This window comes from Hyaloscypha bicolor, assembly GCF_002865645.1.
Source record: "Hyaloscypha bicolor E unplaced genomic scaffold K444scaffold_56, whole genome shotgun sequence".
In the NCBI taxonomy this organism is placed as follows: Eukaryota; Fungi; Ascomycota; class Leotiomycetes; order Helotiales; family Hyaloscyphaceae; genus Hyaloscypha; species Hyaloscypha bicolor.
Genome location: NW_020194558.1, coordinates 1,415,195 through 1,441,876, shown reverse-complemented (window position 1 = coordinate 1,441,876; position 26,682 = coordinate 1,415,195). Strand labels below are relative to the sequence as shown.

The 26,682-nt window shown below is 22.2% G+C and overlaps 3 protein-coding genes across 3 annotated transcripts; all 3 read right to left on the bottom strand.

Annotated features, from left to right (window-relative positions):
* Window positions 1-1,116: 1,116 nt before the first annotated feature.
* K444DRAFT_526526 (uncharacterized protein) lies at window positions 1,117-2,055 on the bottom strand (the record flags this gene model as incomplete). The annotated part of the gene is made up of 2 exons (XM_024874550.1): window positions 1,117-1,556; window positions 1,617-2,055. Coding segments are annotated over 2 exons (879 nt in total), but the record flags the coding sequence as incomplete, so codon positions are not given.
* K444DRAFT_525847 (uncharacterized protein) lies at window positions 2,042-3,247 on the bottom strand (the record flags this gene model as incomplete). The annotated part of the gene is made up of 3 exons (XM_024874490.1): window positions 2,042-2,434; window positions 2,531-2,897; window positions 2,991-3,247. Coding segments are annotated over 3 exons (1,017 nt in total), but the record flags the coding sequence as incomplete, so codon positions are not given.
* A 22,732-nt stretch (window positions 3,248-25,979) lies between these two features.
* On the bottom strand, window positions 25,980-26,586 carry K444DRAFT_628374 (uncharacterized protein; the record flags this gene model as incomplete). The annotated part of the gene is made up of 2 exons (XM_024882908.1): window positions 25,980-26,248; window positions 26,346-26,586. The coding sequence occupies 2 exons, from the start codon at window positions 26,584-26,586 to the stop codon at window positions 25,980-25,982; spliced, it is 510 nt and encodes a 169-aa protein (XP_024738222.1).
* Window positions 26,587-26,682: the final 96 nt, after the last annotated feature.

Below are 26,682 nucleotides of genomic sequence, written 5' to 3'. Positions count from 1 at the left end.
AGCAGTAGTAAGGGATATATCGTCTAAATAGGATCTGAATTTAATATTTGCCGACTTAAATAAGTCTCGGATATAGATAAGAAATAATATAGGGGATATAGGGCTACCTTATAGAATACCAGTAAGTATAGACCTAAATGCTTCTGTACTATTATTAAAAGCTAGTCATAATACTCGGTCGTCTAGGAATAATAATACCCAGAGAATAAGGCTAGTAGGTAGTAGTAAACTAATCATGATCTGTAATAGCCTATTCTTGGATACGTGATCGAAGGCGCCTTTAATATCTAGGAAGAGAGTACTAGTTTTCAGCTTATAGGACTTATTTGATTCTACTTCATTTTGTAATAGTAAAGCAGTATTAATAGCTGACTTATAGAGCCTACCTCCTATTTGGGAGTAGTGCAGTAGGTTACTAGTCTCGGCTAAATAGCTAAGTCGCCTAGCTAGTATTCTCTCAGAAACCTTCCCTAAGCAATTAAGTAGGGAAATAACTTAATATGCTTTGGGTAGGAAATAGTTTGGTTTCCCTGATTTCTTTAGAATAAAGCCAGTAGCTTGTTTCCAGACTTTAGGGTAGTATTCCTTATTAATAAATAAGGAGTATAGCCTATAAAAGATATCTAGAGAAGCTCTATAAGTATGAACTATAATCTCTTAAGTAACTAAGTCTGGTTCAGGGGTTTTCCCTTTTATCTTAGAGATACAGGCTTGTTCTAGCTCTATTTTAGATAAAATAGGCCAGTCCCACTTTGAGCTAGGCCTATAGTCTATTAGACTAATAGGTGCTATAATAGGAGGGAGTGGGAAAAGCACAGTTCTAAAGATATTATATTTCTTTTGGAAAGTCGATTTTAGCTCATTTGAACTATTATCTAAGATACTAGGAATAGATTAATATATAGTATCTTTAGTATATTTCATAGCTTTAAAAATCGACTGGGAGTCTTTATTCTCTAAGAACTTGTTCTAGTACGCTAGCTTAGTACTCTTAATAGTATTAAAATAGGTGTTTTTTGCATTTTGGAGTTCTTGTTTATAGAGAGTATACCCTGAAGCTTTAGACTTACGGCTATAGTATAGTATTGATTTATATAAGGTCTTTAAGTCCTTATTCTACCAGGGTTTAGAATACGGACTAGTAGTAGATTTTGGAATACTATTACTAGCTGCTTCTACTATTCTATTAGTAAAGTCTTCTGCTAATAGGTCTAGTTTATGATTTCCAGGTATACTAGTAAGTGGAAAGGGTATATTCTCAAGGCTATTAATAAGGTAGCTTGTAAATTTAGCCCAGTCCGCTTTCTTAGTATTAAATCTGACTAGATTAGAACTAGAGCTATAAGTCGACTTACTAATAGTAAATAGAACCCCGAAGTAATTAGAACCTAAGTCTGGTAGTACTTGCCAGTCTTTAATCTTAGTTACTATTCCACTAGTAGTAAAACTTAAGTCTAATACGGAAGGAATGGACATATTAGGTCTATAGAAGGTACCTTCCCCTGGTTTATTTAATAGTCTTAGAGAATGGTTCTCTATATAGCTAATTAAATAAACTGTATAACTGCTTTGAGGTTTAAGGAGATCCTACCAAGGATAATATATATTAAAATCACCTAGTAATAGAGAGCTATTATAGAGAGTAGTAAGTAAAATGCTCTCTCTTAATATAGTTAATATACTATTAGGGTCTTCTGGGTGAATTATATTATAGAAATTAATTAGCTGCATTTTTAGTACACCTAGACTTAAGTCTATAATTAAGTAATCAGGATTACTTAGTAAGTTTGAGGCTAGACTAGCTTGCAGTTCGCAAGCTATATAAAATAGGGTTCTAGGCCTCAGGGTACCGTAATTCGGGAGTATTTGGAAATAGCTAGAGTATATAATAGAACGATATTTCCGATTATTACTATCCCTTGCTATTACCCATGGTTCCTGGATTACTAGGACTTTAATATCCAGTTCTATAACTGTTTGCAAGACGTTTTTAGTAGTAGAGCTATTACGATTCACATTAACTTGTAGTACTTTAATATAGCTACTCATTAATAGTAATAGTAGGAATTATAGTAGTAGTAGCTTTTTTAATTGCTAAGTAAACCTCACATAGCTTAGAACTAGCTGAATAGGTAGTACTTAAGCAATTAGAGCATTTAGTAGTCACGTGGGGGCATTTTTTGCCCTTCTTCTTACAGATAGAGCAAAAATGGTTCTCAGTCACGTGACCCTCACTATATAGTAAGCACTTAGGTTCCTTTTTGCAAATAGAATCTAAGTGCCCGTATCCTGCGCACCTAGTATACTGTATAGTACTAGAAATAGTATGGTATTTTACTACTTTAGCAGAGATCCCGGCTATAAGGAGTCTATTTTTAATAGCTCTATTAGCTTGAATCTCGGTAGGGAATGCCACTATTACTGAACCGGCTCGCTAGAGGCCTGAGTCTCTTTTCTCCTTAGAAGTAGCCCAATAGGGCTGGCCAATAGGCTCTAGTCCCTTATTAAAGGTCTTGATTTCTTCTAGGACTAAGTCCATTCCTTCGGGTATATCGAACTCACGAATAGGTAGACCGTAGATAATAACTTTATACCAAGGTTCTCCTTTTTGTATACTTGTAACTAAGGGAAGCACTCCCTTTATAATAGCTTGATTTTGAACCAGAAAGTCAGAGTTAAATTCGGGAGTAGTATTAACTATAATATTACCCTTCGAGGAAAGAGAGACCGTAGAGATTACTAGTTCCTTGATTCCCTTAGAGCGGAAAGCAGTATTAAGCGAATTGCAAGTAGAAATAGCAGAGAACGAGCTAGCCTGCTCCATATAAGCTAGTAGGAAGGTGCTTTTCCTAGAGAGGGCCGTAGATTTCGAGCTAGTATCACGAGTACTAGAACTACTAGTATTACGGGCACTAAGTGGTTTATTAGTATTACGAGCACTACCGCTACTAGTAAGTGTACTAGGGCCTTTTCCTCCCTGATTTTTGGACTTAGTATGTAATACTATAGTCCAGTCCTTTTCCGAGTGAGATTGTGATTCTTGAGTAGCGATTTTAGCCCAAGTAGGCTTTTCGGGGGTAGTTTTAGCTTGAGTAGCTAGTTTGGCTTGAGTTCTTGACTGAATTTCGATCCGTTTAGTGGCATTTTCGAGGTTCGCTACCTGGGAGGCTAGTAAAGTACTAGTATGGCGGATACGGCCGAATTCAGTGTATTCTCTGAAGATTTCTACTAAATCTAGTAGTCGAGATTACTGGTCATGTAACGGAGTAATAGTAATAGCTTTGACTATTAAGTCCCGGGCTTGACGAATTAGTAATTTAGCTTTATTCGAAGCTTGATTCTGATATTGGTGGTGGTTTCCGTGGTTTTGGTATTCCTTATCGATATCTCTATTAATATCGCTCAAGCTAGGGCCACGCTTTAGCCCGTTCTGGAGGCGGCTCAGTCGAGCCGCACTAGCTGAATTAGGCTGAGGAAAAGGGGCTGCGAGTTCGTCTGAAGAGATGGGATTTGTAGCTAAATCGAATGCGAATTGAGCTCCCTGGCTGAACCGAGCTAGTGGGGAGCTAGTGGGTAGGTCTAGCTGTTCGCTAGGGCCCTCTGGAAGCTCTCCGAGCTCTTGAAAGTCGATGGGAGGGGGGCTAGAGCCCGGGGGGTCAGGGGGGGCCATTTAGCCTGTTCTAGCTCTACTTATAGTAGGTTCTAGAGCCTGGGGCCAAAGGGCTAAGGTGTATTGAGTGAGTTCTGAAGGTGGGTGAAGTGTGGGTGTGAAAGTAAGGGGGGTAAAAAAACCGGAGAATAATGTGTTATTCGAGTACTTGATTTTCTGGTTCTAAGGGGGGAAATCTGTATATAATAGTTTAAAATACCTATATATAAGTAAAATAAGAAAAAGAAGAAATATTATAGGAGCTAGGAAAAATCGCGGAAATATAAATATAAAGTAATAGCTATAAAAATATATATATAATATATAATCTTATAAAAGAAATCCCAGAAGAAATTAAGAAGAAGAAATAACTATTTAATAATATAATAACCGAGATCTAAAATATATAAAAGAAATATATAAATCCGGAAGAAAAGAACTTTACTTTCGAGAATAGCCTATAAATTTATAAAAAGACTTATTTATAGGTACTAGAAAATACTAAACTAAGAAAATACCTTTTAAAAAAGTTCTATAATAGCCTAACTATAGGCTATTTTAGAAGAAATAAAATAATTCTAGTAATAAAAAGGCTATTATTCTAGATAAATATAAATACTAATATAAATAACTTTATTAGCTTATATCTAGTATATTAAAGAAATAAGTTCTTAAGAATACTAATACTAGGTAAATTAAAACTACTTCTAGTTCTAGGAAAATTCTAGGGCTCTATTATACTAGATCTTATTATAGACCTACTATTATTTAAAAAATTAGTAAACTTCTTTTATAAGAAAGAAAGAAAATAGATAATATATAATATAATTCTAGTAATAGTATATAAGTTAATAAAGAAAGGAAACTTTATTCTAGTTTAAAAAGAAATAAACTTAAAATAATTTATATATATATTTCTTTATTATATATTTTTAAAATATAAAATACTAGATAATATTATAATAAATAAAGTAAAGCTATTTATCTTAATATTCTAGAAGATATTTATAAAAACTCTTAGGATAAAAAGAAAAACCTTTATAGTATTTTATTTATAAATAAATAACTAAACTAAAAAAAAAAAATAGTATTAGAAGATTTTCTGAGAATATTTATAGACTTTAACTAGGAAAACTAGACAGACTTATTAGATCTAGTAGAATTTATATAGGGAAATAGCCTATTTTTATTAATAAAGCTATTTTTATTTAAAGTAAATAGAAAGATTATAAAATCTTTCTAGCTAGTAAAACTATAAAACTATAAATTAGAATTAGTAAAGAACCTAATAAGAAAACTTTAAAAGATATATAATTAGCTAAAGAAGATATTAATTTATATATAAGATATATAAATAAAGTATTATAATATAAAATATAAGAGAATAAAGTTTAAAGTTAGTAAACTAGTAATATTTAATATAAAGAATATAAACTTAAACTAATTCTATAAAAAGCTAGAACTAAAGAAAATAGAACTATTTAGGGTAAATAAGAAAATTAGCTATTAAGTATACTAGCTCAGATTACTAGAAAATTAGAAATATTATAATATCTTTTATATAAATCTTCTAATAAAGTACTAGGAATTTACTTGGGATTTGCAAGAGAATACTAATTTAGAAGAACCCGGAATAGAACTTATTTTAAATAACTAAGGAAAAGAAGTTAAGAAATAGGAAATTAAGGCTATTATAAACTTCTAGTATTAAATATAATAAAGAAAACTATATTACCTAATATAATAAAAGGGCTAGATAGCAGATTATAATAGCTAGTATAAAGCTAAAGACCTAGAATATATATAAGAAATAGTAATAATATTTTATAAGAAATATTTTTTTAAGCTAAGGCCTAATACCGAGAATTAGTATATTTATACTTATAATTATAAATAAGTTTTAATAAGACGGGAATATTTATTCTAAAAAAGACCCGAAAATACTAAAAATAAGAATTAATTAAAACTCAAAATTTTATAAGTAAATATAAGTAAAAAGTCAAGTAATAAAAAGAAAATAATATAAATCTTTACTTTTACTAATTCTAGATTAAAGCTAAGTAAAAAAGAAAAGATAATATAAACCTTTATTTCTATAATCTATAACTTATTATAAAGTATTATAATAAGAACTATTAATAAGCTTAATACTTCCTAAATCCGGATAATAAAAGTAATAGAATAATAACCGGGAAATTTCCCGGGAAAAAATAATAGCTTAAATAGGAAATAAGCCACCTTATATATAAGAGGAAATATAATAATTCTTATATTAAATAGTCTTAAAAAACGAACTATTTATATAATCTAATAACTTTATAGTAATAGTATATCTTTTTAGTATATTTAAAAAGCCGGAACCGGATATAGATTTTAAAAATAAAATAATAAAAGAAGTAGCTATTAAGGCCCTATAATAAATAAATAAAAAAATTACTATATAAAGTCCGGATTTTAATAAGCCAGATAATTATAGATTTCTAATATATTTTATAAAAAAAGAAAAATTCGGGAAAAAAAAAGCCTAGATATAATAGCTTTAATAATAAATACAGAGGCTATTTAATAAATCTATAACTAGTATCTAGAAAAATACTATACTAGTTAGAAATAATTTAGAAAATAGCTATAAAAGAATAACCCGGAATACTAAGATATAAAGAATAAGATAAGTAATAATAAGAATAAAAGTAAGAAAAAGGAAAAGAAACTAATATTATTAAAGAAACTAGAGCCTAGCCTAAATAATAATCCGGGAAAGATTAGGAAAGTCTTAATATTAATAAAGAAAGTAAAGGCAAAAGACTAGGCTTTATAAATCTTCCTAAAGTTAAAGAAAAGCCTAAAAACTAGACTTAAGCTAATAATATTTATACTAGTAATATTAATAAAGAATACTATTTACCTAGTAACTAAGATATTATTAAAAAAGAAAGTAAAGAAAGCTAACCTATAGTAATATATATTTTAGAAGCTATATTAAATTACTAACTTTATAAAAAAACTAATATAAATAAGCTAGAAAGAATTAAAAGAAATAAAGAAGATTTAATATTAGTTTAATAAGTTATTACTAAATAAATTTTATAAGTTAAATAAAAATAAAGGAAAGAAGCAAGTATTAGATAGTAATTCGAAACTTTTTAGGGCTAAGTACTAGAATAATATATTTAATAATAGAATAGATATTAATAGTTAAGATAAAGTATAAGAGCCATAAATAGAATTAATAGCCAAGATCCTATAATAAGATATTAATCTAGCTTTTAAATATAAAAAAGACTTATAATAATAATTCTAAAAATATAATAATATATATAATTAATTTATATTTAGAAATATTATATAACTAATATAATAGAATATAGAATACCTATATTACGGAAATAATAACTTTATTAATCTAGTCTAATAATATATAAATCTAGATAAATAAGACTTCTTATAAGAAATCTTTATAAGTAATTAGAATACTATAGTAAGCCTAATAAAAAGACTAATAAAGCCGAGAAGAGTTATTACTAATATAGGTATTTTATATAAAGTCTTTATTTATAATATATATAATAAAGTAAAGTAGAAAGTTATAAAAAAGACTAGAAAAACCTTAAAAGAGCTCGGCTATAAGCTTTTTCTAAAATAAAGAAAAAAATAAATAGTATATCTAAAGATATTTCTTTTATAATTAAATATAAAATCTAAATTTATATACTAAAAATAGTAATAATATAGAAATAAAGATATTTGCTTAAAAGATAATAAAGTATTTAGTAACTATTTACTTATTATACTTATAAATTATAATAAATATAATATAAATATATACTAGTAAATAAATAAAGAAATCTTAATATAATTAGTATAATTCTAATTATATTCTTAATATATAATTCAAGAATTAAGACTATAGAACTAAGAAATTACTTATTATAATATTACTAAAGAAGAAGTCTTTAAATTAATATATTTCCTCTAAATAACCTAATAGATATTCGGATTTATATTATTAATAAGCCTCCGAATTACTAGTAGTCTAATACTAGACCTAGATAAAAATATACTAAATAAAGTATATAGATCGGAAATAGTAGAACTAGTATAAGTAATAACGGATCTCTAGATCTATAATTAAGAGAAGAATATATTTAGGAAAGTAATAATAAATATTAATAAGAAGATAATAGATAGACTAAGATAATTATCTATTAATATTAATATAGTCGGAATTAAAAGCCTATTAGATAATAATTAGATAAATAATAAGGAAGCTAAAGTAAATAAAGCTAAAATAAATAATACCTTTATACTAGATAAGTTAGAAGATAGCTTATTAGACCTAGATAAATCTTAAGCCAAGCCCCGGAAAGCCCCGGAAATACTTATTCTAGTTTACGGAATCTCGCTTCTAGCTTTTACTAGTTAGAAATAAGAAAGAAGAAACCTTATAATCTTTTTAATTCTCTGGCAGGAAGCTTTTTAGGGAATAGGTTTTAAGGATCTTTTAATAAAATATTAAGTTCCTAGTCTTAAGTAATTAGAAAAGATAAGAAGTTAAGGGTAGGGGTTTTTGCTTTATTTTACTAAGAAGTTATATGAAAGTTATAAGAACTTAGGAAAAGAGAATAAAATGCTTTCCTTTTTATTTTCTTATTAGGATCCGGGAATATCTCGGAAGAGAGTAAGCCATAAAAGGAAAGGGCAGTATTATAAAGTGTCTAAGTATCCTAGCAAGTATATATATATATCTATAGTCCGTATATAAGCTCATAAGGCTTTATGCCTCCTATAACTTATTTACTTCCTCAAGTTTCAGTTATAATACTACTTTGGATTACTTCCTGACTCGCTACTCTTTTAGTAACCTATTATATTAGTAATAATAGTATTTATAATACTAATAATACTTATAATACTAAATTAAAAGCCCTCTCTAGGAAAAGTACTTTCCTATTAGCTTATATAAAGCAGGCTAGTTCTTTTTTAGCTATTTCTATTTATAATTTACTTAATTCTACTTTTTGCTTTAAAAGAATTAAGAAATTAGTAATTTCTATAGTTTTTCTTTCTTTAAAGAATAATATTATAATAAATATTATTTCTGAGTTTAATTCTAATTTTCTGATTTAAAACGAAGTAATTATAAAAAAAGAAACCCTAGTATAAAGTTATTATTTATAATATATTTATTTATAAGTTTAATATATTTGAAGAAATAAACTTAATTCTAGAAAAAATCAAGATTTTTAATAAGAAACTAGAATTTATTAACTATAGGTAATCTTATTAGGCTACTTTTAAGAAAAAGAAAAATTTAGGCCTCTAATAAGCTAGTTTAGTAATAATAGTATTTTCTATCGAGATTTAAGCTAATAGAGCTATTAAAAATAGACTTTTTATAGCTGGAATCTCTATTAAAATAGTAAAATACTATATTATTTCTAATATTATATAATATACTAAATATATAAAATACGGGTATTTAGATTCTATTTATAAAAAGAACCTAAATATTTACTATATAATAAGAGTTATATAACTAAGAACTATTTTTGCTTTATTTATAAAAAGAAAAATAAAAAATACTCTTATATAATTACTAAATACTCTAATTATTTAAGTATTATTTATTTAGCTAATTTCAAGCTATATGAAATCTATTTAATAATAAAACAAGCTATTACTATTATAATTTCTGTTATTACTATTAATAAATAATTATATTAAAGTATTATAAATTAATATAAACTATAATAATCCTATTACTAAAACCGTTTTATAAATAGTTATAGAATTAGATATTAAAGTTCTAGTAATTCAGGAGCTTTAAATAATAATAAGAAATAATAATAATCAGAAATATTATTCTATTATATATTTTAGCTATTTTTAAATATTTCCGAATTATAATATTTTGAAACCTAGAATTTTATTTTATATAGCTCGTGAATTATAAGCTAGTCTAGCTTAAAACTTATTAAGTAATTCTAATTATTTAATTATAAACTTAAATCTAGATATATTAAAAATATAATTAACTAATTTCTATAATATAATTTATTTAAAAAACTCTAATAATATATTAATTATATTAAAAGAAAATATTTTATTTATTATTTTCTATAATAGCTTACTATTATTAGATAATTTTAATATATATTATCTTTTAGTAAAATTCTCTTAAATTTCTTAATACTTATATAATTCATTTAATTAGCTATATAGAAAACTACTTTTAAAGCTATTAAATAAATCAGAAAAAGGTATTTTCTATAAATTAAATATATTTATTTCTTTTATATTAGATTTAAGTTTTATTATTAGTAAAATAGTAATTAAGATTAAAAACTAGTAAATATTACTAGATTTAGATTCTAATTATTATTAGTAAATTAATTTATAGCTCTAGTTTAAATCTAATTAGATTTAATATTAAAAAAGTAAATTAGGTAAAATTTAAAAAAAATTCTTTTAATATACTTTATTAGTTTAGAACTATATAATATAGCTAACTAAGCTAGTATATATCTTAGTAATTTATATATAGGCCCAATTTCTAATATAGGTATAATAAATAATTAAAGATATATTTCTAGAATAATAATAATAAGGAAATAAAGAAAATAAATATAAATCACGATTTCTTTCTTATTATTACTTTATTTCTATTATTACTTTATTCCTATTACTACTTTATTTCTATTACTACTTTATTTCTATTACTACTTTTCTATTTCTATTCTTCTATTTCTATTTCTCTTATTTTTATTCCTATTTCCTCTCCTATTTCTTCTCTTATTTCTTTTCCTATTTCTTTCTCTATTTCCTCTCTTATTTCTACTTTCTCTATTTCTATACTTTAGTTCATATACTATTTTCTTTTAAGAATACTAGTATATTTAATATTCTAACTTCCGTATATAATAGTAATTATAGATTAAAAGTACTAGTATTTAAGCTACTTTTAAATTAACTAAATAGTCTAATATATTCCTTCTTATATAATATATAATATAAAAGAAAGTGTTTTATATTCTTAGTTTTCCCGCATTTGCATTTATTATTAGATACTATATTTAGCCTATATAAATAAGACTTTAGGTATCCGTAACTTAGCTTTAATTAGAAGAAGATACTAGCTAGTAGCCTTAGTATTTCTAAAAGTAGCTATATTTTCTTAGATACTTTTTATAAATATATATTATTATATAATTCTAGCTAGGTCTTTAGTTTAATATAAGATTCTAAAAGTAGTTTATATTTTTATTTCTTAACTTTATTAATTTGAACTCTTAGAAAAGCAAAGAAGGTTTTTATTAATTCAGGTTCTAATATAAGAGAAGTAGTACCTATTTTAGCTAGTATATCTATTTCTTTATTCCCTATTATATTTATATATTCTGGGATCCAGATTAGTTCTATATTAGCTCCTTTAGCTATAAGGGCTTTAGTAGCTAATATAGCTCTAATTTATTAACTTTATTCTAGTTTATTAAAAGAAGTTTTTAGTCTTAGTAAACTAGCTTAGTTATTTATATAGATATTAAAAAGCTTTCCTTTTTTTACTTTACTATTAGTATATTTAATAGCTCTAGTAACGCCTTCTAGTTCTCTATTATAAACTATAGTACTAGCTCCTATATTCTGGCTTTTTCTATATTTAGCTATAATTAATAATTTATTTTATTAATAGTTTTAAAAATATATTCTTTTTATTTAATAATATAAATTAAAAACTAGATTTATTAATAAAAAACTTTATAAATAGAATAATAGATATAGCTAGTAATAATATTTCAAAATCTATTACTAGTTTATATTTTAAATTCTAATAAAATAAAAACTTAAAGACTTTATATAAATTAATACTATATTATAGCTATAAATCTAAAGCTTTAAAATATATTTTTTATAAATAAAAACTCTAAAATATAAAAAATACTTATTTTAATATTATTAAAAGTATTAAGCTAATATATTAGAATAAATTCTTAAAAAATAAAAACTTTTAATTAATTTTTAAAACTATAAAATATAATAAAAATATTATATATTAATTTATTTCTAATATTTTAAATAATAATAAAAAACTAAAATTAATTTTTTAAAAGAAATATAATATTTTTAAAATTAAGCTTTTTTTATTATTTCTAAATACTAAATTTATTAATCTAATAAACTATAGGCCTATTTTATTTAAAATAGAACTAAAATAAATATATATATCTAAAATAAAGAATAAAACTCCAGAACTAGATTTAATTACTTAAAAGATTATAATTTATATTTATAAAGCTTTTTTAGATATTTTTATAAGCTATATTTCTTATTTATTAATAAGAAATACTATTCTAAAATCTGGAAATAAGCTATTAGCTTTATTCTAAAGAAATTAGAAAAACTAAACTATTTTTTATCTAAAATATATTAAATTATTTCCCTATTTAATTACCTAGAAAAGGTTTCTAAAAAAAATACTAGCTAAGAGATTTAGTTATTTAGCTAAGACTAATAATTTATTATATTTCTTTTAAATAAAAGACAGGCTATATAAATTAATTATTAATACTATTTTATTATTATAAAATAAAATAAAAACTAATAAGTTCTATAAGCTAAAAACTAATACTCTTTTTCTAGATATTAAATATATTTTTAATTATATATTTAAGAATAGGCTATTATAAATTATAATTAGTTTACTATTATTTATTAGCCTTATTTTCTGAGTATTATTATTCCTAAATAACTAAGTATTATAACTAGTTTTTAATAATAATATTAAAGTAAGGTATTTAAGTTTATATTTACTAGTATTTTATATAAAAAAACCCTATATTACTTATATTACTTCTAATTTATAAATATTAAATTCAGATTCTATTTAAATAATATATCTTTTATTATTACTTTTAATAGTTTTTTTTTTAAAAAAAAAACTTTAGAATAAGAAATAGAAAATATAATTAATCTAAAGAAAAAGAATATTATTAGCTTTAATATAAATAAAATAGAGCTTATTTACTTTAATAATTCTAAAAAGAAGCCTAGTTTAAAACTATTTAATAGGAAACTAGTTTTCTCTAATAAGGTAATTAAATAACTAGAGATCTATTTTAATAAAAATCTCAGATTTAAGAAATATATAGCCTATAAGGCTTCTAAAGCAAAACAAGCCTTTTATAGAATATAAAAACTTATAAATATATTATATAATTTATTTTCTTTTATAATTAGATATTTATATTTAATTTATATTACTAGTATAATAAATTATAATTCTATATTATAATAGAAAACTAAAAATAAAACTCAAATTTAGCCTTTTTAAATAATTCAAAACCTAGTTTTAAAGAAAACCTTAGAAGTATTTAAAACTACTTCTATTATTTCTATAAAGATTAAACTGGTTTTAATTTTATTTATTATAAGACTAAATTATAGTTATTATTAATATATCTTTTATATTCTTAAATTAAATCTAAAATACTTTATTAAACTAGAGTTCGAAAAGTTCTTTTAAAAATCTAGGAATTCAAAAATAATAGAATTTAGATATAGATTCTATTTATAGTCTAAATATTAATCTAAAGCGAGATTATATAATTAAAAAGTCTCAAATAGAAATTATAGTAAATTCTATTATTAATCTAATAAATCTTAAAGATTTAAAAACTATAAAATACTTTTATTTTATTTTTTAGAATAGAAAAGTATTTTATAAAATTATTATATAAAAGAAACTAAAGAAAAAAACTATTATATTATATAATTTCTATTTAAAAACTTTATATAATAATAGTTTTATATTATTTATATATATAAATAAATCTTAAACTAAAAAAGAAACTAAAAGAAGTCTAGGGCTTATAATTCATAATTATAAAACTTCTTATATATTAATTATAGCTAAATATAGAAAAAGCTATAATATAAGAGCTAGTATTATAGTTTATAATAAAGAACTAGAAGGCATTATTAAAGCTATTAAATATACTAGTAATATAATAAAAAAAGAAAAGCTTTTTAATATTTTTATAAATAACTAAGCTAGTTTATTTTAATTAAAGACTTTTTCTAATAAATTAGACTAAAATTAATAAATTAGAGTTATATTAGCTATTAAAGCCCGTAAAACTAAAAGGGCTAATATAGAACTAATTTAGGTTTCAGGATATATAAATATAATAAGAAACGAAAAAATAAATATATTAGCTAAGCTAAATACTACTATTATTATAAATAACTTTAAATTAGTAAAAACCTTTTTTATTTTTCTAAGAACTAAAATTAATAAAGTTAAGAAACTAGAATATAAACTATATTTAGAATATTATATTAAATTAAAACCCTAATAGCTAGAATTATATAATTATAATATATATAGAGTCGCACGTAACTTAAGGACATATAATAAACCTCGGATATTACGGGTATTAATTAGAGAAATTAATAGCTCTTTAATATTATAACTAATTATTATTTATATTATAAGTATTAGGCTTATAAATTTCTAATTATATATATATTATTAGGGCCTCCTATTTAGAGAAGGCTTCTCTAAACCTTATAGGAAAAATAGAGATTAGTTCTATATTAAATTTAATACTATGGTTTTATAATTTATTTTATTATTTACTAATAAATACCTTATAAGCTAATTTCTCTATTCTTAAAAAAAATAGTTTAATAAATAATTATATCTCGAAATCTGCGAAATATATAATTCTTTACTAAAGTTATTTTTATAGAAAAAGTTAACTAAATTAATTCTAATATAAGTAATAGTAAAGGCTTGTCTAATACTTTTAATAGAGCCCCTTAAGAGCCTCCGAGAGCTAGTAATAATAACGGAAATAATCCCGGTAATAATTAAAATACCGAGATTAATATTCGAGTTATTATTACCTAAGCTATAAAATAGGGCTTGTATATTAAAGTCAAAGTACTCTAATAAAAGCAAGAATTAGTAAATATAATTAACTAATATATCTTATAATTAAAATAATATAAGAGTATTTTTAGAAATATCTTGCGGTTTATTATATTTTATAAAAACTTTATTTATAAGTTTATTTTATCTTTTTTAGTAATTTCTACTAAAGAACTTCCTGAAATAGAATTAGAACTTATTTTCTTTTCTAATATAATAAGCTTTAAAAGTAATCTCAATATTATTTATTAGAAGCTATTATATAATATCCTAAAGATATATTTAAACCGAGAAAAGCTTTTTAAAGTTCGGATATCTAACTTATATTATAGAAAGTTCCTTAAAAAATAGAGAATATTTATATTTTTCTAAGAAATGGTTTTTAGAATCTAATCTTAGACTTATAATAAATACTTTTCTAGAATTAACTTTATTATAAATGCTTTTAAGAACAAATCTTATAATACTTAAAAGGCTATAATAAAATAAAGTCTATTATTATATAAGGTTTATTAGAAGTAATTCAAGGCTTATTTAGCTAATATATTTTAAGTATCTTAAATCTATTAGTAAAATACTTTTAAAAAACTCCGAGATTTTTATTAAAAAAATAATAAGATAGTTACCGAATTATATATTCAAATAATTAGTTTTAAAATTAACTAGAACCTATATTCTAAAAGAAACCGGATCCGGACTCTTAATACTACTTTATCTAACTATAAGATTTATTAAATACTTATATTTATTTTCTCGGAAAATAAAGCAGTATCTATTTCTAAATAACTTAAAAAAGCTTAGAAAGTAGAATATATTATTTATTCTAAATTAAGGAAAATAAAAACAGAGAAGTTTAATAAGAGTAATTCTATTTCTAAGGATTCTGATTTAGTAAATTCTGATTTATAAGGCTATTAAAAAAGAAAGAAAAAGTTCCGAAAACTATATAAGAAATCCTCAGGTAGTATTTTGGCCTTTTTAAAGCCTTAATAAAATACTAGTTTTATTTTAGATATAGTTTATTAGACTTATAAATAGAAAAAATATTTCTTAGGAAATACGAAATATTTCAAATATACTAAATAGGCTTAATAGAACCCTAATAAGGCCAAAACTATAAAATAGTTAAGGCATTTATAAAAGCAGGTTAATACTATTACTATAAAAGAATACTTTAGAGGAGATTTTCCTAAGAAATAAATAGGGAAAAGAAAAAGGAAAAGCTAAATTTTAAATATTAATAATTTTGGCTATAATAAAAAAGGTATATTATTTTATATAACTATTTAAATAAAATTAATATAGCTAGAAATAGGTATTTTAAAAATATATAGCAAATTTAATAATACCGAATTAGATTATAATTTCTTTAATAATAATTAGATTTAAAACCGGGGCTTTATTACCTTAGCTAAATATAATTAAGAATTTATAATCTTTTATAAGAACTAATTTAAAATCTATTAAATATATAATCTTAAGATATTTATTATAAATAATTATAGCGAGATATATTCTTTTAAGCTCTGGTTCTATAGGTATTAGAATATTAGCTCTTATAGCCTTATCTTTAATATAGAATTTTATAAAGTAATTCTTATATAATATATAAACTATATTAAGAAATAATAGATATATATACTTATATAATATAAGAGGGAAACTATAATAAAACAAAAACCTATATAAAGTATACTAGAATATAAAATATAACTTAATAGTAAAATAATAAATCAAAAGTATAAATAGTAAAGTATAAATAGTATATAATATATAAAAGCTTAATTAATTAAATACTTAGAAAAGATTCTTTTCTAGAATTATAGAAAAACTAGCTTTTTTATATAATTTCTATAAGTTATATATAAAAGGCCGCAGTTTTTACTATATAACCAAAATCTTAAAACTGCTAAAATAATATGATTTTTAGAAAGTATAACTTGTTATATTATAATAGCCTAATAATATTAAGATCCTAATACTAAATGAGTTTAATAAAAAGCTTAACCAGTATTCTAAACTAGTATCTCAAGTCTTATTCTTAATTAAAGGCAAATATAATTATCCTAAATAATAGACTTTATATATTTATAATAATTACTAGATTTCTGCTTTATTATATGGTTCTAGTAATACTAAATAGAAGTTTTTAATATAATAAATTAATATTTTCCGGAAAGAAGCCTTAGAAGTATTTATTTATTTCTGGAATAATAAATATAAAAATTTCTTAAAGGTTTTTAATTCTAATAAAGCTTTGGAATTTCCTAATCTTAATAATATTAAATACTCTATTAATATAGATAGTATAATTCTATATAGACCTTTATATAATTTATTAAAAACCTAACTAATAGAAGTACTTATTCTTTTTATTTCTAAGAAAAATAAAAGGCTATACTTTTATATTAATTATTATAGACTTAATTAAGTTATAATTAAGAATTAGTATTTGCTTTCTTTTATTAATAAAACCTTTAACTAGTTCTAAAAAGCCAAGATTTTTATAAAGTTAGATCTTAAAGATATATATTATTAAATAAGAATTTATAAAGAATACGAGTAGAAAATAGCTTTTAGGACCCGCTATAGCTATTTTAAATATCTTATAATGTTTTTTAGGCTAGCTATAAAATATACTAAAGTAATTATATTTTAAATATATATTAATATTATATTTATAGAACTTCTAAATTATTTTATAATTATTTATTTAAATAATATTCTTATTTATTCCCGAAATAAAAATAAATACTATAATTATATTTGCTAGATACTTACTAGGCTATATAAAAATAACCTATTTTATAAACTTAGTAAATATAAGTTTAATATTAAGGAAATCGAATTCTTAGGCTTTTTTATTAAAATAAAAGATATTTATACGAATCCTAAATAGATCTATAATATTATTAAATAGCTAGAACCAGAATTATTTTATAATATTTAAATATTTCTTAGATTTACTAATTTCTATTATAGGTTTATTTACTATTACTCTCAGGTAATTATAGGCTTAATAAATCTCTTAAAAGAAATAGAAAAGAGCCAGAAATCCGGTTTCTTTATATAGATAAATAAAATAGCTAAAAGCTTTAAGACTTTAAAAAAAGCTTTTACTATAATACCTATTTTAGTTTATTTTAATTCTTTTAAGAAAATTTGTATTAAAACTAATATATTAAAATTCGCAATTACTAATACTATTTTATAATAAGTTAATTTTAGTAATAGCCAGAAAAAATACTAATATCTAATAGTATTTTAATTCCAGAAATTCTCCGGAATTAAATATAACTATAATATTTATAATAGAGAGCTACTTATAATTATTAAAGCCTTTAAATATTAATATTATTACCTTAAAGAATTCAGGTTTATAATTAAGATTATTATAAATTATAATAATTTCTAATATTTTATAGAAATAAAATATCTAGAGAGCTATTAAATATATTAGATAATATATTTTATAATATATAATTTTAATATTATTTATTATAGAAATACCTTAAACCTAGTAAATAGATCTAGTAAAAGGCCTAATTATAAAAAAGGTTCTATTAATATAACTTGATTTCCGGCTTTTTAAAATAAGCTAAAAAAAGCTTTTATAATTATAATTTAGAGGTCCTTATAAATATCTAAAGAGTTCTCTTTTTAGAATAAGTATTATTTAATATTTATTATATTTATAATAGCTAAAAAGAAATATTTATTATAAAACAAATAAATAGATTATCTTATAAATTCCTTAATTATAGAATTAGTTAAGAAGCAAGATATAGAAAAATGCCTTAAAGATTTTATTACTATAGCTAAGGTAATAGAAGTATTTATAACTATATTATTTAATAGAATTAAAGATTTCTTAGTTTTTCGAGTTTTTAAATTAGATAATTATAAATATCTAATTCTTTATATATAAATATATACGGCTACTAAAAGAGCTATAGTACTAGCCTCTTTATCTAAATTCCTTCTAGATATTATCTAAATAACTTAAAGAAATAATTCTTAATATTAGAATATTTTGAAATAGAGGCTTAATAAGAGAGATATTAAGAGAAAAGAAATCTGGAAAAATAATTCGGGCTTATTTAGGTATTATTTAAGTATTATTATATCTAATAATCCTGCTTTATATTAAAAAGTTATAAAGTTTTATTATAATAACCTAATAGCCAGATATTATAGAATAGAGAAAACTCTTAAGCTTTTTAGAAGATTCTAGTATTAGGAAAATATAAAAGAAAATATTTGCAAGTATTATTAAGAATATAATATTTACTAGAGAATTAAGGCCAAGAGGCATTTACTATATAATTTGCTTAGTAATTTATTATAGCTTAAAAGACTTTGGGATAAGATCTCTATAAATTTTATTATAGGTTTATTACTATATAAAAACCCGGTAAAAGGTCCCGATTTTAATATAATTCTTATAGTTATTAACTAGTACTCTAAAATAGCAAGATATATTATATATTATAAAATAATTAACTTTCCGGAACTTACTAAGATTATATAGAAATATATTTTCTTAATCTTTAACTCTTCTAATAGAATTATTTCCGATTAAGAAATAGTATTTACTAGCTAGTTCTAGTCTGCTTTCTACTTTTATTTAATATATAAATAGTATTTGAATATAGCTTATTATTCTTAGATAAATAATTAAATAAAAAGGCAAAATCAGGCCCTAGAATATTACCTGAAATATTATTATAATATTTAAAAGAATAACTAGTTTAAGAAATTATTTTTTATAGAATTTATATATAATAACTTAAAATATTAGATTTTATAAGATATATTTTTCTATATATATTATAAATATTATTCTTAATTTCTATAAAATCCTGAAAATAGAATTATAGAAAAAATATTAGCTATATATAAAAGGCTAGAAACCCTTAAAATAAAGTAGGAAAAGCTTAAAAACTTATAGTATTATATATAAAATAACTAGGAAATCTATTATAATAAATACTAGTTAGCTAAATACTATTTTAAAAAAGCCTAAATAATATTATTAATAAGAAATATTAAACTTAAAATAAGAAAGCTTAAGCTAAAATTTATAGGTCTATTTAAGATCCTTAAATATATTAGTAATTTGGTATATAAATTAGAATTACTAAATATATATTTATTATTAATATATTTATTATTAATATATTTATTATTAATATATTTATTATTAATATATTTATTATAAAAAACAAAATTCCTAAATATTTCTTAATAAATTTAATTAGATTTTTATTAAAATCATATATAATATAAAATAAGAAAAGAAGTCATAATTTTATTTCTAAGAATTATTTTATAAGATAAATAAGTTTTATATTAATAAAAGTATAATTATTTATTTTAATATTAATAAATAAAGAAAACTCAATTTTTAATTTATTTATACTAATAATATAAGATATTATAAAAGTATTTTCTTTTATTAAATAAATTAAATAAATTAAATAAATTTTTATTAAATTAATATTATAAGTTCCTAAAATAAAAACTTTTTTAAAAGTACTTATTTTCTGGTTTTATATTAGAATTAAAGCCTAAATTCTCTAAATACTATACTAAAATAGAAATTAGATATTTTACTAAAATAAGAACTAGGCTCGGCTTAATTTTAAAGAAAGCTATTTTGGTTTTCTTATTATATTTAAATAAGTAATATTTAATAACTAAGAAATTTTTAGTTTTTATAAAATATTATTTATACTTTTAAAAAAAAAAATATTTAATAAAAGTAATAAATATAAGCTCTTTAAATTTCTTTTTAAAAGTATAAAAAAGTATAAATAATACTAGAAATAAATTTAGTTAAATTAGCTTTTATTTTCTTATATTTCTTGGTTTTCTTATATATAGCCTTAATTTATTAATTATTAATAATATAGTATTAAATAAAGTAAATAATATTAATAAAGAAATTATTATAATATATATGTATTAATTTCTAAAGCTTTAATAAAAGCTTCTCGTTTAGTTTATATTTAATATCTTAAAAACTAATATTGCTTTTTATAAATAATTATAAAAAGAAAATATAAAACTCTTGAAATATTTAATTAAAATATATTTAAAGTTTATTAAAATTATAATAAGTATTTTATATTTTATTAGAATTAAAATATAGCTCTTTTTAAATAAAAATATAATTTTAAAAGCAAATAATAATAATTCGAATTATTCTCATTTATATAAGAGTTAATTAAAGTAAAAGTATTACTTATAAATTTATTAGAAATATAAATAATTTTGAGATTCTCTAAAAAAAAATATAAATTAGTATTTCTTTTTAGCTTATTTTTAATCTAAATTAACTAGTTATTAAAAATAATATAATTTCTAATAAAGAGAATTAAATCTAGAAATTTAATAACTTTAGTATTTCTAAAGAAAATATAAGATATAAGAGATTTTAAATAGAAATAAAAATAAGATAATTCGGGAAATTTTAGAAAAGAATTTGTAAGAATAAAAAAAATAGAAATAATAAAAGCAAATAAAGTAAAAGTAGCTAAAGTTATTATAAATCGATTTATTATAATTATATAATATTTAATATTCTTTTTAAGTTTAATATTATAAAGCTTAATATTATTAAAAAGGCTTTTATTATTATTATAGATATTTTTATATATAAAAGCCTTTTAAATATTTTTCTAGTAATTAGTTATAATAATATTAATATTTTTAAATAAGTCATTAGATTCTTTAGTTTATTTATATAGTTCTTTAATAATAATTAAATTATTAAAATATAAAAGCTTTATAATAAAAATAAAAAGCTTTATTTTTATAAATGTATTTATAAATTTTCTAGAAATATTAATATAATATTTAATTTAAAAAAAGGCTATTAATAAAATAATCTAAACTAGTAAAAGCTTTAAAAGCCTTATTAAAAGCTTTAGTAAAAGTTAATATAATTTCAAATTATATAATATTCTAGGAAATTAATTTATTATATTTTTCTTTTATTATTATTTTTTAATAATTTTATTACTAATATATATATAAGGCTTATAAAGTTATAAAATAAAGCTTAAAAGTAATAATTAGATTACTAGTTTATAAATACTTATTATTCTAGAATTTAATTAAAAAATAGTTTTTATATAAAAAAATTTAATTTTTAGGTTTTTAAAAGAATTTCTAATATATTATTAATATATATTTATAAAAATAAAAATATTTAATTCTTTTAAAATTTTAAATCTTTTTACTTTTATTATTTTAAAATCTATTACTTATATTTCTAATAATTCTAAATTAGTTTATTTGAAATTCTTTATAAAATTAAAAAAAAAAGCTTTAAATATTATTATAAATATAATATTTAGGGCTTAAAAAGCAAGATAAAAGATTTCTTATAAAAATAATTTAAAGCTAAAAAAAGAAAAACTAGAATATAAAAGGCTATAAATTTTTTTTTAATATATTAGCTTATAAGAGACTTAGCTTTTTAAATATTTCTAATATATTTTTATAATAAAATTATTATATTATATATATTATTATATAACTAGAAAGTAATAAAATATAAATAATACTAGTTAAATAATTATATTAGCTAATAAAATTAAAAGCTAAATTATAATAAAAACTTTCTAAAATAAAATTAGATTTTTTTTATATAATAAGCTTTAAAAATAAACTTAATATTATTTATTAAAAGCTATTATATAATATTTTAAAAAAATTAAAAATTAAAAAAAACTTTTTAAAATTCGAATATTTAATTTATATTTTTTTTAAAAGTAATTTTTAAAATCTAATTTTAATTTTATAATAAATATTTTTCTAAAATTAATTCTATTATAAATATTTTTAGAAATAAATTTTATAATATTTAAAGCTTAAAAAATAAAATAAAAAATTTCTTATAAAAATAATTTAAAACTAAAAAAGAAAAACTAAAAAAGAAAAAACTAATATAAATATAAATATATATCTTATAATATATTAGCTTATAAAGGGCTTAGCTTTTTAAATATTATTATAATTTAGCTTTTAATTTAATTAGCTAATATAATTATTTAATTAGTATTATTTATATTTTATTATTTATATTTTATTATTTATATTTTATTATTTATATTTTATTATTTATATTTTATATTTCTAGTTTTATAATTATATATATAACTTTTAAAAAAATAGTTATATTAATAATAATATATATATATATATATTAATTTCTATAACTTTAAAAGCTAATATTACTAATTTAAACTATTTTTATTAATATAAAAGTTAGTTAAAGTAAGAATATTACTTATAAATTTATTAGAAATATAAATAATCTTAAATTTTTTTTAAAAAAAAAAAATTAATATTACTTTATAATTTATTTTTAATCTAAATTAACTAATTATTAAAAATAATATAATTTCTAGTAAAAAGAATTAAATTTAAAAGCTTAATAATTTTAATATCTTTAAAGAAAATATAAAATATAGGAAATTTTAAATAAAAATAAAAATAAAATAATTCGAGAAATTTTTAAAAAATATTTTAAAAAACAAAAACGAAAATAATAGAAATAAATAAAGCTAAAATAATTAAAGTTATTATATATCGATTTATTATAGCTATATAATACTTAATATTCTTTTCGAGTTTAGTATTATAAAGCTTAATATTATTAAAAAGGCTTTAAATATTTTTATAATTAATTTTATATATAATAGCTTTTTAATTCTTTTTAATAATTAGTAATAATTATATTAATATTTTTAAATAAGAAATTAGGCTTCTTGGCCTATTTATATAATTTTCTAATAATAATAAGATTTTTAATATATAGAAGTTTTATAATAAAAATAAAGGGCTTTATTTTTATAAATTTATTTATAAAGTTTCTAGAAATATTAATAAGATATTTAATATAAAAAAAACTATTAATGAAATAAAATAAACTAATAAAAGCTTTAAAAGCCTTAAAAGCCTTAATAAAAGTTAATATTATTTCGAATTATATAATATTTTAGAAAATTAATTTATTATACTTTTTTTTAATATATTTTTTAATAATTTTATTATTAATATAAAGCTTATAAGATTATAAAATAAAGCTTAAAAGTAATAATTAAATTACTAGTTTATAAATATCTATTATTTTAGAATTTAATTAAAGAATAGCCTTTATATAAAATTCTTGAATTTTCGAATTTTCGAAAAAAAATTCTAATATATTACTAATATATATTTATAAAGATTTAAATATCTAATTTTTTTTAAGGGTTTTAAAGCTTTTGCTTTTATTATTCTAAAGCCTATTACTTATATTTCTGAGGTTTTATTATTTTAGTAATGCTTTTATTTCTAATAATTATAAATTAATTTATTTGAAATTCTTTATAATATTTAAAAAAGTAAGCTTTAAATATTATTATAAATATAATATTTAATACTTAAAAAATAAAATAAAAGATTCTTTATAAAGACGATTTATAGCTAAAGAATAAAAAACTAGAATATAGGAAATTATAAGAAAAAGTATATATTCTATAATATACTAGCCTATAAGGGGCTTAGTATTCTAAATATCTCTAGTGCATTCCAAGCATGTTTCCTTAGCAATGCGGCCGTGTTACGTGCGTAGTCATGTGACCTGGAAGTAACGGGACATGGCGGGATATGGGCAACGAGATATGGGTAATGCCAGTTATACAATTATGTCAGCTGACCAGGTGGAAAGCTGAATTGTAACATCTAGTGCTTAGCCAAGTATACGAAGCCCTTTATTTAATTAGGAAATATAATCCTGCGCGATTTGTGCGATCCCGATGCAAGGATTACCTAAAATAAGAAACCAAATTCACGGTATCTAATATTCACTCATGCTTTATTACGTGCGCCTATTACACTTGTAAATAAAAGGGTTTCCTGCTTGGATATAATTCTTTAGCTTGTCTCATATAATCTCAATTGAATTAAGATCTAGAGAGTAGGGAAGCTATTTAATCAGGTAGATATTATAGTAAATAAATTATAAGGTTATTATAGTAATTGCGTGTTCTCCTATATTATCTTATTAAAAAACGAGCCTAGAATGCAATTGCATATACTTCTTAAATAAATAAAGGATTTACTCGCAATAAGAGGCCGAGTTAATATTCCCCTAGCTCTTCTCCCAGAATAAGTAAGGCCCTTTGCCGTATAACTTACTTATATATCCCCAAAATATTTACCCGATTCTTCTTTACTAATATGGTTTTATGTAATTCAGGTAAAAGAGCTCTGACATGCCAATTCGCCGTATAATCTTTGTCTTCTTATTTTTTCCCGGTATAGCCCACGTCTCGTTACTTTATAAGACACTTGCCCACTGCTTGTCTATTCAATTAATATGCTCTCGCGCGAATTCAAGACAAAGAATACGGTTCTTCTCAGAGATTAGTGGCCTTATCCTTGCATCTTGCTTTGCAAAGCCTTTCTTAAAAGCAGCCCGAATCGCATTAACTCCACAGTCTTACCCAGATATAAATGGTATTTTATCTTACGGGATTCGACAATAGACTTTTAATGCATATACCTAATCGATAAGGAGCTTTTGCCGAGATATATTAAGGAATGGTTTTCGCCCACGTTAATTCTTCTTTGGTATAAGAGGATTTTCAAGCGCGCATTCGACTTGTCGGCGCATAAGATTGTAAAGTTGAAGGAGGATTTAATCGACGGTAAAGCCAGCGTAGTGGAATAAGGTCTGGATATATAAGCGGTTATTCCTTGACGTTTGCTTCTTAGCTTTGGGAGTAGGGACATTGAGAATGAGATGATGGTCCATTTTGCAGACGCGTTATGGTAAAATTGAAGCTTTATAATATAAAAATGGAGGGGCCAGGCCAATATGGCCTAGCTGGGACAACCCATTGTGGCTGGATACCCTAGCAAATTTAATCTCGCTATATTATTTTGCCCTGCTACGATGTAAGCGACATTTTTAAGCAAATCATAATCTCTAATTCCTGATCGAAGGCTTCTGATTTGCTGCAATTTTGCGGTATATTTGATCATGGAAGGGCGGGCGCTGCTGCAGCTCAACGGATAGCCCTACTGAGTGGATTCGTCAACGTCCTAGCCAATTGCTCCAAATATTGTGGAATGGGAGCCATCATCAGGTCGAATGTCCATGGGGACTACAAGTATACCCTCCGTAACGTGAGAGTCCTGTCCAGTTGATCATTTATTTGAGTCTTCTTTCTTGCACATCTCATTGTCCAAAATGTCTGGCTCAGGAGGGTATTACAAGTAGCGCTGCAAGTACTGGCTAACTTACAACTGCACAAACTGGGTATAGGTGACTACTACACCATGTGCTCATTGTCTGGTATGTTCTCTCTTCCTTCACTCTCCATTCTCGGATCACGTACTCTATAGGCGGACGGTCGAGATGACGACCCCCAGCCGAAGTGGGAAGTTCGAAGTACAGAATTGTCTATGCGAGTTTCCGGACGAGCCTCGAGGCTGACCGAAGGCGCATCCAGCCAGTAAGGGCTTTGAACAGAGACTCTTGCTCGATGTTGTGTTGAGGAATTCAGCTTGCGGAATCTCAATAATGACAATGGCTCCGGCAGCTCTGATGTAACTCAACAAGGCGATGTCAACTGGTAATGTATCATTCCGACCCATCGACTTCAACGCTGATCATGTCAGCTCTCAAAAGTCTCTAGGAGACCTCTACAGAGTCATATACGGTCAGAACAACTCAGCATCTCGACATTGGCCGAAACAGCTTACTGAATTTATGCTTCAATGCGTTCTTGAAGCCCTTGGCAGCACTATCCTCTAAGATCATCCTAGGGCACTGTACATGCTCCTTCTCTTTCTCAATCAGTGGCGCCAGATATCCTGTATCTACAATCGACAATACTGTTGCTATGAAGAAATCTCGGTACCATACTGGAAACGGTCTAGTATCACAGGAAGAAAGTTGGTTGACTACCTCTTTGACTTTGAGAGAGAATTCGTCTATCGACATAACGCTTTATCTCTCTCCCTGTCACTTATACTCCCCGCGGAAGTATGAGTCTACTGGCGAGCTCGACGCTCATAAATGTGCATAGGTCAAAGTCAT